The sequence below is a fragment of the Saccoglossus kowalevskii genome, chromosome 8 (genome assembly GCF_978046115.1).
Source record: "Saccoglossus kowalevskii chromosome 8, keSacKowa6.1, whole genome shotgun sequence".
Taxonomy (NCBI): Eukaryota; Metazoa; Hemichordata; class Enteropneusta; family Harrimaniidae; genus Saccoglossus; species Saccoglossus kowalevskii.
Genome location: NC_140648.1, coordinates 41,257,165 through 41,276,842, shown reverse-complemented (window position 1 = coordinate 41,276,842; position 19,678 = coordinate 41,257,165). Strand labels below are relative to the sequence as shown.

At 45.0% G+C, this 19,678-nt stretch overlaps 1 protein-coding gene across 1 annotated transcript in view; it reads right to left on the bottom strand.

The window, feature by feature from the left end:
* Positions 1-19,678, bottom strand: part of LOC102803203 (voltage-dependent T-type calcium channel subunit alpha-1H-like) — a 264,401-nt gene that overhangs the window by 53,939 nt on the left and 190,784 nt on the right. The window contains exons 20-21 of the mRNA XM_085502864.1: positions 16,666-16,919; positions 2,860-2,986 (exon numbers count right to left, since the gene is read on the bottom strand). Of these exons, the coding sequence (XP_085358990.1) occupies positions 2,860-2,986; positions 16,666-16,919 (381 nt within the window). The remainder of the gene's footprint in view (positions 1-2,859; positions 2,987-16,665; positions 16,920-19,678) is intronic.

The following is a 19,678-nucleotide window of genomic DNA, read 5'->3' as shown; positions in this document are numbered from 1 at the left end:
AGAGAGAGAGAGAGAGAGAGGGAGAGAGAGGGAGAGAGAGAGGGAGAGAGAGAGAGGGGGAGAGGGAGGGGGAGAGGGGGAGAGGGGGAGAGGGGGAGAGGGGGAGAGGGGGGAGAGGGGGGAGAGGGGGAGAGGGGGAGAGGGGGGAGAGGGGAGAGAGAGAGAGAGAGAGAGAGAGAGAGAGGGAGAGAGGGAGAGAGAGAGAGAGGGAGAGGGAGAGGGAGAGGGAGAGAGAGAGAGAGAGAGAGAGAGAGAGAGAGAGAGATGAAAATTGATGACAGCGAACAATCAGACGACAGTGGAACTATAAGCCTCTGATAAGGGCTAGAACTGCAATAAGTATATCCACATTTTTCCACGTAATTCAACATCTACCTATATTCAAATAGTGAGAACAATTAATTGGCTTGTGACGACATGAACTAAAGAACTCTCGATTCCTTAATTAATAGCATTTGTACATTCATTGTTTGTGCGTTTGCGCATATTGCGTGACCTAGGGTCAACAAACAGGGAAGGTAGAAAAGATTTTGAAAATTCCAAAAACACATTACCAGTATATTGCGGCTCGTGCATATATGACGTGAATTGTGCAATATCTCGTGGTATACCCGCCTTCGCCGGGGGTTATTGCTTAAATATCCTCGGGGGCGGAGCTACGCCACGGACGTTCTACGTTGCTAAAACGCGCATCACTGTACCACGTATTTCTATGGGCTTTGTGCGCGCTGCTGTGGAACGCCGGTTGAGCCGGTGAAAACTCGAGAAAACAACACAAACTCAACTTTGAAATAATCCTGAACAACCAAATTCATATATGTTACACACGTAGGGCTAATTTTGTTACACTGTTCAGGGGACTCTCAACAACCATCGCAAAGTACCGTTTTCTGCGAGTTTTTGGTCTTTGTTTTCACCGCAAGGGTTGTCAGGCGGTAGAAAATGCACGGATGCCCCCCCCCCCCCCGTCCCCCCCCCCCACCAGGATACCATGGATTGCATATGCAAATTTTGTGTTTGGACCAATCAAATCAATGGATTAATACCATCAATATACTGGTATAATATAATATATTATATTTAACTGCCCTCGTTTGTACTCATCCACACTCACTCTGCTATCTTTAAACAAGCAGCCTGTCGGCCGAGATAGCTCCGCTGTTAGCAATGCACATGGCAATTAAAGAACAGAAGATATCATTATGAAATGAACAAATCTGAGAGAGGTCCACATGTAGTACCTATATATGTAATATCAAAGCAATTGGACTTGCGGTTTTTAACAAGAAGTTGAAAATATCACTTTTTACCAAAAATGACAAAAATATTCATAAAAATTAGAGAATTGAAGATATCATCATGAAATGAACAAATCTGAGAGAGGTCTACCCAAGGTACATATACACCAAGTATCAAAGCATTCAGGCTTGTAGTTTTCAAGGAGAAGTCGAATAAGTAAAACATTGACACGGACGACTGACAAACCCTCATATGATTAGCTCCGCTGTCGACTTTGTTTCAAATATGCTGCTGACTTCTTATACATATATACCAATGGTTTTGACTTTTTATATTTTTGTCCAACCCTCGCCCATTGCTGGGTAGGTTACGCATGCGCAAACAGAATCACATCGTGTCTTACGGTTTCGTGAATTGAAAATTGGAGTTATTGTCTTTACAATCTGAGCCAGACAACCAGATGCACCATTACCAGTAGCTCCTCATTATTTTTATGAATAACTTTTGTTAATGAAAATGATCACACAGGTTGGTCAATGTAATGAAAAACATGCATGCATGCATGCATGCATGCATGGCAAAGTCCCTATTAAGCAGTTATCCTATTTAAAATACATAGTTTTGTTTATATTAATATAGTTTGAACATAAACATGTCAGTGATATAGATCCATAAGCTGATGCCGATTATGATTTTTTAATGTTAAAATGGTCTACATTCAGTCATCTTGTATGTGATCATCAAACGAGAACTTTTCCATATTGAGAGATATTGCTATGTAACAGCATTATTTAAAACAAAATGGCCACCAGACGACCATTTTGAATACATCTGTATATCTATGACATGATGTATAATGAATATATAAAATGTTAACATAATCAGTCAAAACATGTCAGAGATATGGCTCTAGAACTGCATCCATTAAAACAAGAATCAATAGTGTATAATGTATGTACAAGTTTGAACGAAATCCATCCATAAATGACCAAGATCCGGTTCTGCCAGAAATGATTGACGATTTTTTCAGCACAAAAATGGCCGCCATTCAGCCATCTTGAATCAGATCGTGGAACAAATTGTATGTGCATAAATATAACATGAAGTTACTACAAGCTTAGTACAAAGTATGCACGAAGACAGTACAGCGGGAGTATCGACCAGGAGTATCTTTTCCTCCCAAAGATGCATCATGGGAATGTCAAAATACAAAAATTTTAGAACATATTTGAACTTCTCTGTGTGGGGTTTGGTCAAACCTTGGGGTCAGCCATGTTTGTTGTTATTATTAAAGAAAGCTTACGCATGTGATCATTCCATATTTGAAATTCGCGTTTTCTAATATGGTAGAATGAAAATCCCAGTGCAATACACTGTAACTTTACGGTTACAGATGTATAATATTGTAAATGTATGATGTATGTGTGAAGTTTGAATGTCTAAGATACAAGTCCCGGACTGTGTCTGAACGGAGACTAACAAATTAAACTGCATATGTATTCCATTATGTTTTAGTAGCAACAATGAACAAAATCAGTGGGTCTTATAAATGACACTTGAAAAAAAAGAATGTGCAGCCTGAGTGAAGACATTTATTCAGTAAGGAATACACAGACTTACCTGAACTCCTAGAATACCAAAAATAACAAAAAACGTAGCACATATAAGTACAATATTGCCTATTGGACGCAATGATGACAGTAATGTCTGAACCACTAATTTTAAACCTGGTGCTCTGCTTATAACCCTGCAAATATACAATAAATATTATGTATCAGCACATTTATCACCCTCTGCTGTAAGAATAGCTGCACAATTTTGTGAGTAAATTCAGGAGTCAGGCAAATAAACAAATTTTGTATTCTGAAAGATTTCACTCGGGTTTTTTGAACAGACAGTGACACTGATTAGTTCCTGTGAAGGCCCTCTAGTGGGATTGTTTAGACAGACAGTGAAACTGATTAGTTCCTGTGAAGGCCCTTCAAGTGGGGTTCTTTGGACAGACAGTGACACTGATTAGTTCCTGTGAAGGCCCCTCAAGTGGGGTTCTTTGGACAGACAGTGACACTGATTAGTTCCTGTGAAGACCCTCTAGTGGGTTGTTTAGACAGACAGTGACACCGATTAGTTCCTGTGAAGGCCCTCTAGTGGGGTTGTTTAGACAGACAGTGACACTGATTAGTTACTGTGAAGGGCCTCTAGTGGGGTTGTTTAGACAGACAGTGACACTGATTAGTTCCTGTGAATGCCCCTCAAGTGGGGTTCTTTGGACAGACAGTGACACTGATTAGTTCCTGTGAAGGGCCTCTAGTGGCCGGGGTTGTTTAGACAGACAGTGACACCGATTAGTTCCTGTGAAGGCCCTCTAGTGGGGTTGTTTAGACAGACAGTGACACTGATTAGTTCCTGTGAAGACCCTCTAGTGGGGTTGTTTAGACAGACAGTGACACTGATTAGTTCCTGTGAAGGGCCTCTAGTGGGGTTGTTTAGACAGACAATGATACTGATTAGTTCCTGTGAAGACCCTCTAGTGGGGTTGTTTAGACAGACAGTGACACTGATTAGTTCCTGTGAAGACCCTCTAGTGGGATTGTTTAGACAGACAGTGACACTGATTAGTTCCTGTGAAGGGCCTCTAGTGGGATTCTTTGGACAGACAGTGACACTGATTAGTTCCTGTGAAGACCCTCTAGTGGGATTGTTTAGACAGACAGTGACACTGATTAGTTCCTGTGAAGGGCCTCTAGTGGGATTCTTTGGACAGACAGTGACACTGATTAGTTCCTGTGAAGACCCTCTAGTGGGGTTGTTTAGACAGACAGTGACACTGATTAGTTCCTGTGAAGACCCTCTAGTGGGATTGTTTAGACAGACAGTGACACTGATTAGTTCCTGTGAAGGGCCTCTAGTGGGATTCTTTGGACAGACAGTGACACTGATTAGTTCCTGTGAAGGGCCTCTAGTGGGGTTGTTTAGACAGACAGTGACACTGATTAGTTCCTGTGAAGGGCCTCTAGTGGGGTTGTTTAGACAGACAGTGACACTGATTAGTTCCTGTGAAGGCCCTCTAGTGGGATTGTTTAGACAGACAGTGACACTGATTAGTTCCTGTGAAGGGCCTCTAGTGGGGTTGTTTAGACAGACAGTGACATTTATTAGTTCCTGTGAAGGCCCCTCAAGTGGGGTCTTTGGACAGACAGTGACACTGATTAGTTCCTGTGAAGACCCTCTAGTGGGGTTGTTTAGACAGACAGTGACACTGATTAGTTCCTGTGAAGGGCCTCTAGTGGGGTTGTTTAGACAGACAGTGACACTGATTAGTTCCTGTGAAGGGCCTCTAGTGGGGTTCTTTGGACAGACAGTGACACTGATTAGTTCCTGTGAAAGGCCTCTAGTGGGGTTGTTTAGACAGACAGTGACACTGATTAGTTCCTGTGAAGACCCTCTAGTGGGATTGTTTAGACAGACAGTGACACTGATTAGTTCCTGAGAAAGGCCTCTAGTGGGGTTCTTTGGACAGACAGTGACACTGATTAGTTCCTGTGAAAGGCCTCTAGTGGGGTTGTTTAGACAGACAGTGACACTGATTAGTTCCTGTGAAGACCCTCTAGTGGGATTGTTTAGACAGACAGTGACACTGATTAGTTCCTGTGAAAGGCCTCTAGTGGGGTTCTTTGGACAGACAGTGACACTGATTAGTTCCTGTGAAGGGCCTCTAGTGGGGTTGTTTAGACAGACAGTGACACTGATTAGTTCCTGTGAAGGCCCTCTAGTGGGGTTGTTTAGACAGACAGTGACACTGATTAGTTCCTGTGAAGACCCTCTAGTGGGGTTGTTTAGACAGACAGTGACATTTATTAGTTCCTGTGAAGGCCCCTCAAGTGGGGTTGTTTAGACAGACAATGATACTGATTAGTTCCTGTGAAGACCCTCTAGTGGGGTTGTTTAGACAGACAGTGACACTGATTAGTTCCTGTGAAGACCCTCTAGTGGGGTTGTTTAGACAGACAGTGACACTGATTAGTTCCTGTGAAGGGCCTCTAGTGGGGTTGTTTAGACAGACAGTGACACTGATTAGTTCCTGTGAAGGGCCTCTAGTGGGGTTGTTTAGACAGACAGTGACACTGATTAGTTCCTGTGAAGGGCCTCTAGTGGGGTTGTTTAGACAGACAGTGACACTGATTAGTTCCTGTGAAGGGCCTCTAGTGGGGTTGTTTAGACAGACAGTGACACTGATTAGTTCCTGTGAAGGGCCTCTAGTGGGGTTGTTTAGACAGACAGTGACACCGATTAGTTCCTGTGAAGGCCCTCTAGTGGGGTTGTTTAGACAGACAGTGATACTGATTAGTTCCTGTGAAGACCCTCTAGTGGGATTGTTTAGACAGACAGTGACACTGATTAGTTCCTGTGAAGGGCCTCTAGTGGGATTCTTTGGACAGACAGTGACACTGATTAGTTCCTGTGAAGACCCTCTAGTGGGGTTGTTTAGACAGACAGTGACACTGATTAGTTCCTGTGAAGGGCCTCTAGTGGGGTTGTTTAGACAGACAGTGACACTGATTAGTTCCTGTGAAGGGCCTCTAGTGGGGTTGTTTAGACAGACAGTGACACTGATTAGTTCCTGTGAAGGCCCTCTAGTGGGATTGTTTAGACAGACAGTGACACTGATTAGTTCCTGTGAAGCGCCTCTAGTGGGGTTGTTTAGACAGACAGTGACATTTATTAGTTCCTGTGAAGGCCCCTCAAGTGGGGTCTTTGGACAGACAGTGACACTGATTAGTTCCTGTGAAGACCCTCTAGTGGGGTTGTTTAGACAGACAGTGACACTGATTAGTTCCTGTGAAGGGCCTCTAGTGGGGTTGTTTAGACAGACAGTGACACTGATTAGTTCCTGTGAAGGGCCTCTAGTGGGGTTCTTTGGACACAGTGACACTGATTAGTTCCTGTGAAGGGCCTCTAGTGGGGTTCTTTGGACAGACAGTGACACTGATTAGTTCCTGTGAAGGGCCTCTAGTGGGGTTGTTTAGACAGACAGTGACACTGATTAGTTCCTGTGAAAGGCCTCTAGTGGGGTTCTTTGGACAGACAGTGACACTGATTAGTTCCTGTGAAGGGCCTCTAGTGGGGTACTTTGGACAGACAGTGACACTGATTAGTTCCTGTGAAGGGCCTCTAGAGGGGTTGTTTAGACAGACAGTGACACTGATTAGTTCCTGTGAAGGGCCTCTAGTGGGGTTGTTTAGACAGACAGTGACACTGATTAGTTCCTGTGAAGGGCCTCTAGTGGGGTTGTTTAGACAGACAGTGACACTGATTAGTTCCTGTGAAGACCCTCTAGTGGGGTTGTTTAGACAGACAGTGACACTGATTAGTTCCTGTGAAGGGCCTCTAGTGGGGTTCTTTGGACAGACAGTGACACTGATTAGTTCCTGTGAAGGGCCTCTAGTGGGGTTCTTTGGACAGACAGTGACACTGATTAGTTCCTGTGAAAGGCCTCTAGTGGGGTTCTTTGGACAGACAGTGACACTGATTAGTTCCTGTGAAGGGCCTCTAGTGGGGTTCTTTGGACAGACAGTGACACTGATTAGTTCCTGTGAAAGGCCTCTAGTGGGGTTGTTTAGACAGACAGTGACACTGATTAGTTCCTGTGAAGGGCCTCTAGTGGGGTTGTTTAGACAGACAGTGACACTGATTAGTTCCTGTGAAGGGCCTCTAGTGGCCGGGGTTGTTTAGACAGACAGTGACACCGATTAGTTCCTGTGAAGGCCCTCTAGTGGGGTTGTTTAGACAGACAATGATACTGATTAGTTTCTGTGAAGGGCCTCCAGTGGGGTTGTTTAGACAGACAGTGACACTGATTAGTTCCTGTGAAGGGCCTCTAGTGGCCGGGGTTGTTTAGACAGACATTGACACTGATTAGTTCCTGTGAAGGGCCTCTAGTGGGGTTGTTTGGACAGACAGTGACACTGATTAGTTCCTGTGAAGGGCCTCTAGTGGGGTTGTTTAGACAGACAGTGACACTGATTAGTTCCTGTGAAGACCCTCTAGTGGGGTTGTTTAGACAGACAGTGACACTGATTAGTTCCTGTGAAGGGCCTCTAGTGGGGTTGTTTAGACAGACAGTGACACTGATTAGTTCCTGTGAAGGGCCTCTAGTGGGGTTGTTTAGACAGACAGTGACACTGATTAGTTCCTGTGAAGGGCCTCTAGTGGGGTTGTTTAGACAGACAGTGACACTGATTAGTTCCTGTGAAGGCCCTCTAGTGGGGTTGTTTAGACAGACAGTGACACTGATTAGTTCCAGTGAAGACCCTCTAGTGGGGTTGTTTAGACAGACAGTGACACTGATTAGTTCCTGTGAAGACCCTCTAGTGGGGTTGTTTAGACAGACAATGATACTGATTAGTTCCTGTGAAGACCCTCTAGTGGGGTTGTTTAGACAGACAATGATACTGATTAGTTCCTGTGAAGACCCTCTAGTGGGGTTGTTTAGACAGACAGTGACACTGATTAGTTCCTGTGAAGGGCCTCTAGTGGGGTTGTTTAGACAGACAGTGACACTGATTAGTTCCTGTGAAGACCCTCTAGTGGGGTTGTTTAGACAGACAGTGACACTGATTAGTTCCTGTGAAGGGCCTCTAGTGGGGTTGTTTAGACAGACAGTGACACTGATTAGTTCCTGTGAAGGGCCTCTAGTGGGGTTGTTTAGACAGACAGTGACACTGATTAGTTCCTGTGAAGGGCCTCTAGTGGGGTTGTTTAGACAGACAGTGACACTGATTAGTTCATGTGAAGGGCCTCTAGTGGGGTTGTTTAGACAGACAGTGACACTGATTAGTTCCTGTGAAGGCCCTCTAGTGGGGTTGTTTAGACAGACAGTGACACTGATTAGTTCCTGTGAAGACCCTCTAGTGGGGTTGTTTAGACAGACAGTGACACTGATTAGTTCCTGTGAAGGGCCTCTAGTGGGGTTGTTTAGACAGACAATGATACTGATTAGTTCCTGTGAAGACCCTCTAGTGGGGTTGTTTAGACAGACAGTGACACTGATTAGTTCCTGTGAAGACCCTCTAGTGGGATTGTTTAGACAGACAGTGACACTGATTAGTTCCTGTGAAGGGCCTCTAGTGGGATTCTTTGGACAGACAGTGACACTGATTAGTTCCTGTGAAGACCCTCTAGTGGGGTTGTTTAGACAGACAGTGACACTGATTAGTTCCTGTGAAGGGCCTCTAGTGGGGTTGTTTAGACAGACAGTGACACTGATTAGTTCCTGTGAAGGGCCTCTAGTGGGGTTGTTTAGACAGACAGTGACACTGATTAGTTCCTGTGAAGGCCCTCTAGTGGGATTGTTTAGACAGACAGTGACACTGATTAGTTCCTGTGAAGGGCCTCTAGTGGGGTTGTTTAGACAGACAGTGACATTTATTAGTTCCTGTGAAGGCCCCTCAAGTGGGGTCTTTGGACAGACAGTGACACTGATTAGTTCCTGTGAAGACCCTCTAGTGGGGTTGTTTAGACAGACAGTGACACTGATTAGTTCCTGTGAAGGGCCTCTAGTGGGGTTGTTTAGACAGACAGTGACACTGATTAGTTCCTGTGAAGGGCCTCTAGTGGGGTTCTTTGGACAGACAGTGACACGGATTAGTTCCTGTGAAGGGCCTCTAGTGGGGTTCTTTGGACAGACAGTGACACTGATTAGTTCCTGTGAAAGGCCTCTAGTGGGGTTCTTTGGACAGACAGTGACACTGATTAGTTCCTGTAAAGGGCCTCTAGTGGGGTTCTTTGGACAGACAGTGACACTGATTAGTTCCTGTGAAAGGCCTCTAGTGGGGTTGTTTAGACAGACAGTGACACTGATTAGTTCCTGTGAAGGGCCTCTAGTGGGGTTGTTTAGACAGACAGTGACACTGATTAGTTCCTGTGAAGGGCCTCTAGTGGGGTTGTTTAGACAGACAGTGACACTGATTAGTTCATGTGAAGGGCCTCTAGTGGGGTTGTTTAGACAGACAGTGACACTGATTAGTTCCTGTGAAGGCCCTCTAGTGGGGTTGTTTAGACAGACAGTGACACTGATTAGTTCCTGTGAAGGGCCTCTAGTGGGGTTGTTTAGACAGACAGTGACACTGATTAGTTCCTGTGAAGGGCCTCTAGTGGGGTTGTTTAGACAGACAGTGACACTGATTAGTTCCTGTGAAGGCCCTCTAGTGGGATTGTTTAGACAGACAGTGACACTGATTAGTTCCTGTGAAGGGCCTCTAGTGGGGTTGTTTAGACAGACAGTGACATTTATTAGTTCCTGTGAAGGCCCCTCAAGTGGGGTCTTTGGACAGACAGTGACACTGATTAGTTCCTGTGAAGACCCTCTAGTGGGGTTGTTTAGACAGACAGTGACACTGATTAGTTCCTGTGAAGGGCCTCTAGTGGGGTTGTTTAGACAGACAGTGACACTGATTAGTTCCTGTGAAGGGCCTCTAGTGGGGTTCTTTGGACAGACAGTGACACGGATTAGTTCCTGAGAAAGGCCTCTAGTGGGGTTCTTTGGACAGACAGTGACACTGATTAGTTCCTGTGAAGGGCCTCTAGTGGGGTTCTTTGGACAGACAGTGACACTGATTAGTTCCTGTGAAAGGCCTCTAGTGGGGTTCTTTGGACAGACAGTGACACTGATTAGTTCCTGTAAAGGGCCTCTAGTGGGGTTCTTTGGACAGACAGTGACACTGATTAGTTCCTGTGAAAGGCCTCTAGTGGGGTTGTTTAGACAGACAGTGACACTGATTAGTTCCTGTGAAGGGCCTCTAGTGGGGTTGTTTAGACAGACAGTGACACTGATTAGTTCCTGTGAAGGGCCTCTAGTGGGGTTGTTTAGACAGACAGTGACATTTATTAGTTCCTGTGAAGGGCCTCTAGTGGCCGGGGTTGTTTAGACAGACAGTGACACCGATTAGTTCCTGTGAAGGCCCTCTAGTGGGGTTGTTTAGACAGACAATGATACTGATTAGTTTCTGTGAAGGGCCTCCAGTGGGGTTGTTTAGACAGACAGTGACACTGATTAGTTCCTGTGAAGGGCCTCTAGTGGCCGGGGTTGTTTAGACAGACATTGACACTGATTAGTTCCTGTGAAGGGCCTCTAGTGGGGTTGTTTAGACAGACAGTGACACTGATTAGTTCCTGTGAAGACCCTCTAGTGGGGTTGTTTAGACAGACAATGATACTGATTAGTTCCTGTGAAGACCCTCTAGTGGGGTTGTTTAGACAGACAGTGACACTGATTAGTTCCTGTGAAGGGCCTCTAGTGGGGTTGTTTAGACAGACAGTGACACTGATTAGTTCCTGTGAAGACCCTCTAGTGGGGTTGTTTAGACAGACAGTGACACTGATTAGTTCCTGTGAAGGGCCTCTAGTGGGGTTGTTTAGACAGACAGTGACACTGATTAGTTCCTGTGAAGGGCCTCTAGTGGGGTTGTTTAGACAGACAGTGACACTGATTAGTTCCTGTGAAGGGCCTCTAGTGGGGTTGTTTAGACAGACAGTGACACTGATTAGTTCCTGTGAAGGGCCTCTAGTGGGGTTGTTTAGACAGACAGTGACACCGATTAGTTCCTGTGAAGACCCTCTAGTGGGGTTGTTTAGACAGACAATGATACTGATTAGTTCCTGTGAAGACCCTCTAGTGGGGTTGTTTAGACAGACAGTGACACTGATTAGTTCCTGTGAAGGGCCTCTAGTGGGGTTGTTTAGACAGACAGTGACACTGATTAGTTCCTGTGAAGACCCTCTAGTGGGGTTGTTTAGACAGACAGTGACACTGATTAGTTCCTGTGAAGGGCCTCTAGTGGGGTTGTTTAGACAGACAGTGACACTGATTAGTTCCTGTGAAGGGCCTCTAGTGGGGTTGTTTAGACAGACAGTGACACTGATTAGTTCCTGTGAAGGGCCTCTAGTGGGGTTGTTTAGACAGACAGTGACACTGATTAGTTCCTGTGAAGGGCCTCTAGTGGGGTTGTTTAGACAGACAGTGACACTGATTAGTTCCTGTGAAGGCCCTCTAGTGGGGTTGTTTAGACAGACAGTGACACTGATTAGTTCCTGTGAAGACCCTCTAGTGGGGTTGTTTAGACAGACAGTGACACTGATTAGTTCCTGTGAAGGGCCTCTAGTGGGGTTGTTTAGACAGACAATGATACTGATTAGTTCCTGTGAAGACCCTCTAGTGGGGTTGTTTAGACAGACAGTGACACTGATTAGTTCCTGTGAAGACCCTCTAGTGGGATTGTTTAGACAGACAGTGACACTGATTAGTTCCTGTGAAGGGCCTCTAGTGGGATTCTTTGGACAGACAGTGACACTGATTAGTTCCTGTGAAGACCCTCTAGTGGGGTTGTTTAGACAGACAGTGACACTGATTAGTTCCTGTGAAGGGCCTCTAGTGGGGTTGTTTAGACAGACAGTGACACTGATTAGTTCCTGTGAAGGGCCTCTAGTGGGGTTGTTTAGACAGACAGTGACACTGATTAGTTTCTGTGAAGGCCCTCTAGTGGGATTGTTTAGACAGACAGTGACACTGATTAGTTCCTGTGAAGGGCCTCTAGTGGGGTTGTTTAGACAGACAGTGACATTTATTAGTTCCTGTGAAGGCCCCTCAAGTGGGGTCTTTGGACAGACAGTGACACTGATTAGTTCCTGTGAAGACCCTCTAGTGGGGTTGTTTAGACAGACAGTGACACTGATTAGTTCCTGTGAAGGGCCTCTAGTGGGGTTGTTTAGACAGACAGTGACACTGATTAGTTCCTGTGAAGGGCCTCTAGTGGGGTTCTTTGGACAGACAGTGACACGGATTAGTTCCTGAGAAAGGCCTCTAGTGGGGTTCTTTGGACAGACAGTGACACTGATTAGTTCCTGTGAAAGGCCTCTAGTGGGGTTCTTTGGACAGACAGTGACACTGATTAGTTCCTGTGAAAGGCCTCTAGTGGGGTTCTTTGGACAGACAGTGACACTGATTAGTTCCTGTGAAAGGCCTCTAGTGGGGTTCTTTGGACAGACAGTGACACTGATTAGTTCCTGTGAAGGCCTCTAGTGGGGTTCTTTGGACAGACAGTGACACTGATTAGTTCCTGTGAAGGGCCTCTAGTGGGGTTGTTTAGACAGACAGTGACACTGATTAGTTCCTGTGAAGGGCCTCTAGTGGGGTTGTTTAGACAGACAGTGACACTGATTAGTTCCTGTGAAGGCCCTCTAGTGGGGTTGTTTAGACAGACAATGATACTGATTAGTTTCTGTGAAGGGCCTCTAGTGGGGTTGTTTAGACAGACAGTGACACTGATTAGTTCCTGTGAAGGGCCTCTAGTGGCCGGGGTTGTTTAGACAGACAGTGACACCGATTAGTTCCTGTGAAGGCCCTCTAGTGGGGTTGTTTAGACAGACAGTGACACTGATTAGTTCCTGTGAAGACCCTCTAGTGGGGTTGTTTAGACAGACAGTGACACTGATTAGTTCCTGTGAAGGGCCTCTAGTGGGGTTGTTTAGACAGACAATGATACTGATTAGTTCCTGTGAAGACCCTCTAGTGGGGTTGTTTAGACAGACAGTGACACTGATTAGTTCCTGTGAAGACCCTCTAGTGGGGTTGTTTAGACAGACAGTGACACTGATTAGTTCCTGTGAAGGGCCTCTAGTGGGGTTGTTTAGACAGACAGTGACACTGATTAGTTCCTGTGAAGGGCCTCTAGTGGGGTTGTTTAGACAGACAGTGACACTGATTAGTTCCTGTGAAGGGCCTCTAGTGGGGTTGTTTAGACAGACAGTGACACTGATTAGTTCCTGTGAAGGGCCTCTAGTGGGGTTGTTTAGACAGACAGTGACACTGATTAGTTCCTGTGAAGGGCCTCTAGTGGGGTTGTTTAGACAGACAGTGACACTGATTAGTTCCTGTGAAGGGCCTCTAGTGGGGTTGTTTAGACAGACAGTGACACCGATTAGTTCCTGTGAAGACCCTCTAGTGGGGTTGTTTAGACAGACAGTGACACTGATTAGTTCCTGTGAAGACCCTCTAGTGGGGTTGTTTAGACAGACAGTGACATTGATTAGTTCCTGTGAAGACCCTCTAGTGGGGTTGTTTAGACAGACAGTGACACTGATTAGTTCCTGTAAAGGGCCTCTAGTGGGGTTGTTTAGACAGACAGTGACACTGATTAGTTCCTGTGAAGGGCCTCTAGTGGGGTTGTTTAGACAGACAGTGACACTGATTAATTCCTGTGAAGGGCCTCTAGTGGGGTCCTTTGGACAGACAGTGACACTGATTAGTTCCTGTGAATGCCCCTCAAGTGGGGTTCTTTGGACAGACAGTGACACCGATTAGTTCCTGTGAAGGCCCTCTAGTGGGGTTGTTTAGACAGACAGTGACACTGATTAGTTCCTGTGAAGGGCCTCTAGTGGGGTTGTTTAGACAGACAATGATACTGATTAGTTCCTGTGAAGACCCTCTAGTGGGGTTGTTTAGACAGACAGTGACACTGATTAGTTCCTGTGAAGACCCTCTAGTGGGGTTGTTTAGACAGACAGTGACACTGATTAGTTCCTGTGAAGGGCCTCTAGTGGGGTTGTTTAGACAGACAGTGACACTGATTAGTTCCTGTGAAGGGCCTCTAGTGGGGTTATTTAGACAGACAGTGACACTGATTAGTTCCTGTGAAGGCCTTCTAGTGGGATTGTTTAGACAGACAGTGACACTGATTAGTTCCTGTGAAAGGCCTCTAGTGGGGTTGTTTAGACAGACAGTGACATTTATTAGTTCCTGTGAAGGCCCCTCAAGTGGGGTTCTTTGGACAGACAGTGACACTGATTAGTTCCTGTGAAGACCCTCTAGTGGGGTTGTTTAGACAGACAGTGACACTGATTAGTTCCTGTGAAGGGCCTCTAGTGGGTTAGACAGACAGTGACACTGATTAGTTCCTGTGAAGGGCCTCTAGTGGGGTTCTTTGGACAGACAGTGACACTGATTAGTTCCTGTGAAAGGCCTCTAGTGGGGTTCTTTGGACAGACAGTGACACTGATTAGTTCCTGTGAAGGGCCTCTAGTGGGGTTGTTTAGACAGACAGTGACACTGATTAGTTCCTGTGAAAGGCCTCTAGTGGGGTTCTTTGGACAGACAGTGACACTGATTAGTTCCTGTGAAAGGCCTCTAGTGGGGTTCTTTGGACAGACAGTGACACTGATTAGTTCCTGTGAAGGGCCTCTAGTGGGGTTCTTTGGACAGACAGTGACACTGATTAGTTCCTGTGAAGGGCCTCTAGTGGGGTTCTTTGGACAGACAGTGACACTGATTAGTTCCTGTGAAAGGCCTCTAGTGGGGTTCTTTGGACAGACAGTGACACTGATTAGTTCCTGTGAAGGGCCTCTAGTGGGGTTCTTTGGACAGACAGTGACACTGATTAGTTCCTGTGAAGGGCCTCTAGTGGGGTTCTTTGGACAGACAGTGACACTGATTAGTTCCTGTGAAGGGCCTCTAGTGGGGTTCTTTGGACAGACAGTGACACTGATTAGTTCCTGTGAAAGGCCTCTAGTGGGGTTCTTTGGACAGACAGTGACACTGATTAGTTCCTGTGAAGGGCCTCTAGTGGGGTTCTTTGGACAGACAGTGACACTGATTAGTTCCTGTGAAAGGCCTCTAGTGGGGTTCTTTGGACAGACAGTGACACTGATTAGTTCCTGTGAAGGGCCTCTAGTGGGATTCTTTGGACAGACAGTGACACTGATTAGTTCCTGTGAAAGGCCTCTAGTGGGGTTCTTTGGACAGACAGTGACACTGATTAGTTCCTGTGAAGGGCCTCTAGTGGGGTTGTTTAGACAGACAGTGACACTGATTAGTTCCTGTGAAGGGCCTCTAGTGGGGTTGTTTAGACAGACAATGACACTGATTAGTTCCTGTGAAGACCCTCTAGTGGGGTTGTTTAGACAGACAGTGACACTGATTAGTTCCTGTGAAGACCCTCTAGTGGGATTGTTTAGACAGACAGTGACACTGATTAGTTCCTGTGAAGGGCCTCTAGTGGGGTTCTTTGGACAGACAGTGACACTGATTAGTTCCTGTGAAAGGCCTCTAGTGGGGTTGTTTAGACAGACAGTGACACTGATTAGTTCCTGTGAAGGGCCTCTAGTGGGGTTGTTTAGACAGACAGTGACACTGATTAGTTCCTGTGAAGGGCCTCTAGTGGCCGGGGTTGTTTAGACAGACAGTGACACCGATTAGTTCCTGTGAAGGCCCTCTAGTGGGGTTGTTTAGACAGACAATGATACTGATTAGTTTCTGTGAAGGGCCTCTAGTGGGGTTGTTTAGACAGACAGTGACACTGATTAGTTCCTGTGAAGGGCCTCTAGTGGCCGGGGTTGTTTAGACAGACATTGACACTGATTAGTTCCTGTGAAGACCCTCTAGTGGGGTTGTTTAGACAGACAGTGACACTGATTAGTTCCTGTGAAGGGCCTCTAGTGGGGTTGTTTAGACAGACAGTGACACTGATTAGTTCCTGTGAAGGCCCCTCAAGTGGGGTTGTTTAGACAGACAGTGACACTGATTAGTTCCTGTGAAGGGCCTCTAGTGGGGTTGTTTAGACAGACAGTGACACTGATTAGTTCCTGTGAAGGCCCTCTAGTGGGATTGTTTAGACAGACAGTGACACCGATTAGTTCCTGTGAAGGCCCCTCAAGTGGGGTTGTTTAGACAGACAGTGACACCGATTAGTTCCTGTGAAGGCCCTCTAGTTGGGTTGTTTAGACAGACAGTGACACTGATTAGTTCCTGTGAAGGCCCCTCAAGTGGGGTTGTTTAGACAGACAGTGACACTGATTAGTTCCTGTGAAGGGCCTCTAGTGGGGTTGTTTAGACAGACAGTGACACTGATTAGTTCCTGTGAAGGCCCCTCAAGTGGGGTTGTTTAGACAGACAGTGACACTGATTAGTTCCTGTGAAGGGCCTCTAGTGGGGTTGTTTAGACAGACAGTGACACTGATTAGTTCCTGTGAAGGCCCTCTAGTGGGATTGTTTAGACAGACAGTGACACCGATTAGTTCCTGTGAAGGCCCCTCAAGTGGGGTTGTTTAGACAGACAGTGACACCGATTAGTTCCTGTGAAGGCCCTCTAGTTGGGTTGTTTAGACAGACAGTGACACTGATTAGTTCCTGTGAAGGCCCCTCAAGTGGGGTTGTTTAGACAGACAGTGACACCGATTAGTTCCTGTGAAGGCCCTCTAGTTGGGTTGTTTAGACAGACAGTGACACTGATTAGTTCCTGTGAAGGCCCCTGAATGGTCTATAGATTTAAGAGTCTGAGTTCATGCCCAAGAAGACTATGAGTCCTGATCTCATACCCAAGATGTCAAAAAGCACCTAGATCAAACCTGACAAGTTGTAGAAAACTGAGGTCATACCTGAGGGGCCGAAGAGTCCTGAGCAATCTAAGTACACGTAAAACACCAAATATTTTTGGGCTAGAAGTGGCTGCAAATGACACAATAATATCTATCAGTGATATGAACACAAGGAATCCATCCATAACATTCCAACCACTCTTTAAGTAGGTGTGTTTTCCAATAACAAACCCTCTAGCCAGCACTTTGATGATCATCTCAATGGTGAAGATAATTGTGAAACAATAGTTAGCTATTATCAAAAACTGCCTCTCCTGTAAATAAACAGAAATGCAACAATTAAGTTAACATACTGCCATGTCTTATTTTCTGAGACCACCATGTGTATGTGTGTGTGCGCGTGTGTGTGTGTGTGTGTGTGTGTGTGTGTGTGTGTGTGTGTGTGTGTGTGTGTGTGTGTGTGTGTGTGTGTGTACTTGGATTGCTATATGTTGCGAGGACAAAAATACAGATATATAGCTACTTCCGAGGACATACACACCTTCCGAGGACCTTTTTCATAGTCCTCGGAAAACATAATTTATATTAATAGTTAATTCGATTATTAATACGTTTTGCGTAGCTTAGGTTTAGTATCGGGGGAAGGTATGGTTCACGTTATATTAATATAATTGTACCATACCTTACCCCCCGATACTAAACCTAAGCTTCGCAAACATTTCTATGTTCAGTCACGGGATATTCAACTCTTGTTTAATTAAACTTAATTAAAATGCAATTCTCCATTGTATTGCATTGTAATTGAGTTTAATTAAACTCCAATTAAAACGCAACCCTATATAGGAACGTGTTTTAATCGAGTTCATATCGCAACTATATTAAAAGTTAATTCAACTATATTAAAAGTTAATCCAATGGAGTCCTCGGAACATATTGCAATACAAGTATGTGTGTGTCTGTGTGTGTGTTCCACAGATATCTCAAGATCTGTCTAAGTTTTCAATCAAACACCTGTGGCTAACTTCTGTCATAGTAGAGGAAAAACGAGATAGTGAATTTCTATAGAATTTTTTTGTTGAGTTTACAGAATTGTTATCATTGTTCCTTCCATTTCTTGGTAGATACTAACCTGATATTTTTGTTTAGTATATTTTTTTTATTCTTCAGTGTGGAATAGGATAATTAATTTATAATGTTATTCTCTTTAAGTGAGTATCAGCTTTGTTGTTGCCACTACATAAAACTGAACATATTGAATTAGGGTAATATTTCTATACAATTCTATAGAATTTCCTTTGGAAAGATTAAAAATGTTTGTTAAATTCTGTAGACATTTCTGTAGAACATTTTGCCTTTTTCCTATAGAAATTCTATTGAATGCTACAGAGGTAGTTTTCAAGTTTTAATCAGGCAGCATTGTTGCCATCCCAGCATCATCAAAGACAAACATTTGAAGAAAAATTTATAATCAATGAAAAAATTAAACATTCACCATTTAAGGTGTAACTATAAAAACTTATTATTCAGACCATCTATGTCTTGGAGGAATGCAGGGCTGCAATGTATCATACTTACCATGCTATCTGGAGGAATGCAGGGCTGCAATGCATATTACTTACCATGCTATCTGGAGGAATGCAGGGCTGCAATGTACGATACTTACAATGCTATCTGGAGGAATGCAGGGCTGCAATGTATAATACTTACCATGCTGTCTGGAGGAATGCAGGGTGGCAATGCATATTACTTACCATGCTATCTGGAGGAATGCAGGGCTGCAATGTATAATACTTACCATGCTATCTGGAGGAATTAATGCAGGGTGGCAATGCATAATACTTACCATGCTGTCTGGAGGAATGCAGGGCTGCAATGTATCATACTTACCATGCTATCTGGAGGAATGCAGGGCTGCAATGTATAATACTTACTACGCTATCTGGAGGAATGCAGGGCTGCAATGTATAATACTCACCATGCTATCTGGAGGAATGCAGGGTGGCAATGCATAATACTTACCATGCTGTCTGGAGGAATGCAGGGCTGCAATGTATGATACTTACCATGCTATCTGGAGGAATGCAGGGGTGCAATGTACGATACTTACCATGCTACCTGGAGGAATGCAGGGCTGCAATGTACAATACTTACCATGCTACCTGGAGGAATGCAGGGCTGCAATGTACGATACTTACAATGCTATCTGGAGGAATGCAGGGCTGCAATGTATAATACTTACCATGCTATCTGGAGGAATGCAGGGCTGCAATGCATATTACTTACCATGCTATCTGGAGGAATGCAGGGCTGAATGTATGATACTTACCATGCTATCTGGAGGAATGCAGGGCTGCAATGTATGATACTTACAATGCTATCTGGAGGAATGCAGGGCTGCAATGTATGATACTTACAATGCTATCTGGAGGAATGCAGGGCTGCAATGTACGATACTTACAATGCTATCTGGAGGAATGCAGGGCTGCAATGTACGATACTTACCATGCTATCTGGAGGAATGCAGGGCTGCAATGCATATTACTTACCATGCTATCTGGAGGAATGCAGGGCTGCAATGTATGATACTTACCATGCTATCTTGAGGAATGCAGGGCTGCAATGTACGATACTTACAATGCTATCTGGAGGAATGCAGGGCTGCAATGTACGATACTTACCATGCTATCTTGAGGAATGCAGGGCTGCAATGTACGATACTTACAATGCTATCTGGAGGAATGCAGGGCTGCAATGTATGATACTTACAATGCTATCTGGAGGAATGCAGGGCTGCAATGTACGATACTTACCATGCTATCTGGAGGAATGCAGGGCTGCAATGCATATTACTTACCATGCTATCTGGAGGAATGCAGGGCTGCAATGTATGATACTTACCATGCTATCTGGAGGAATGCAGGGCTGCAATGTATGATACTTACCATGCTATCTGGAGGAATGCAGGGCTGCAATGTACGATACTTACAATGCTATCTGGAGGAATGCAGGGCTGCAATGTATCATACTCACCATGCTATCTGGAGGAATGCAGGGCTGCAATGTATCATACTTA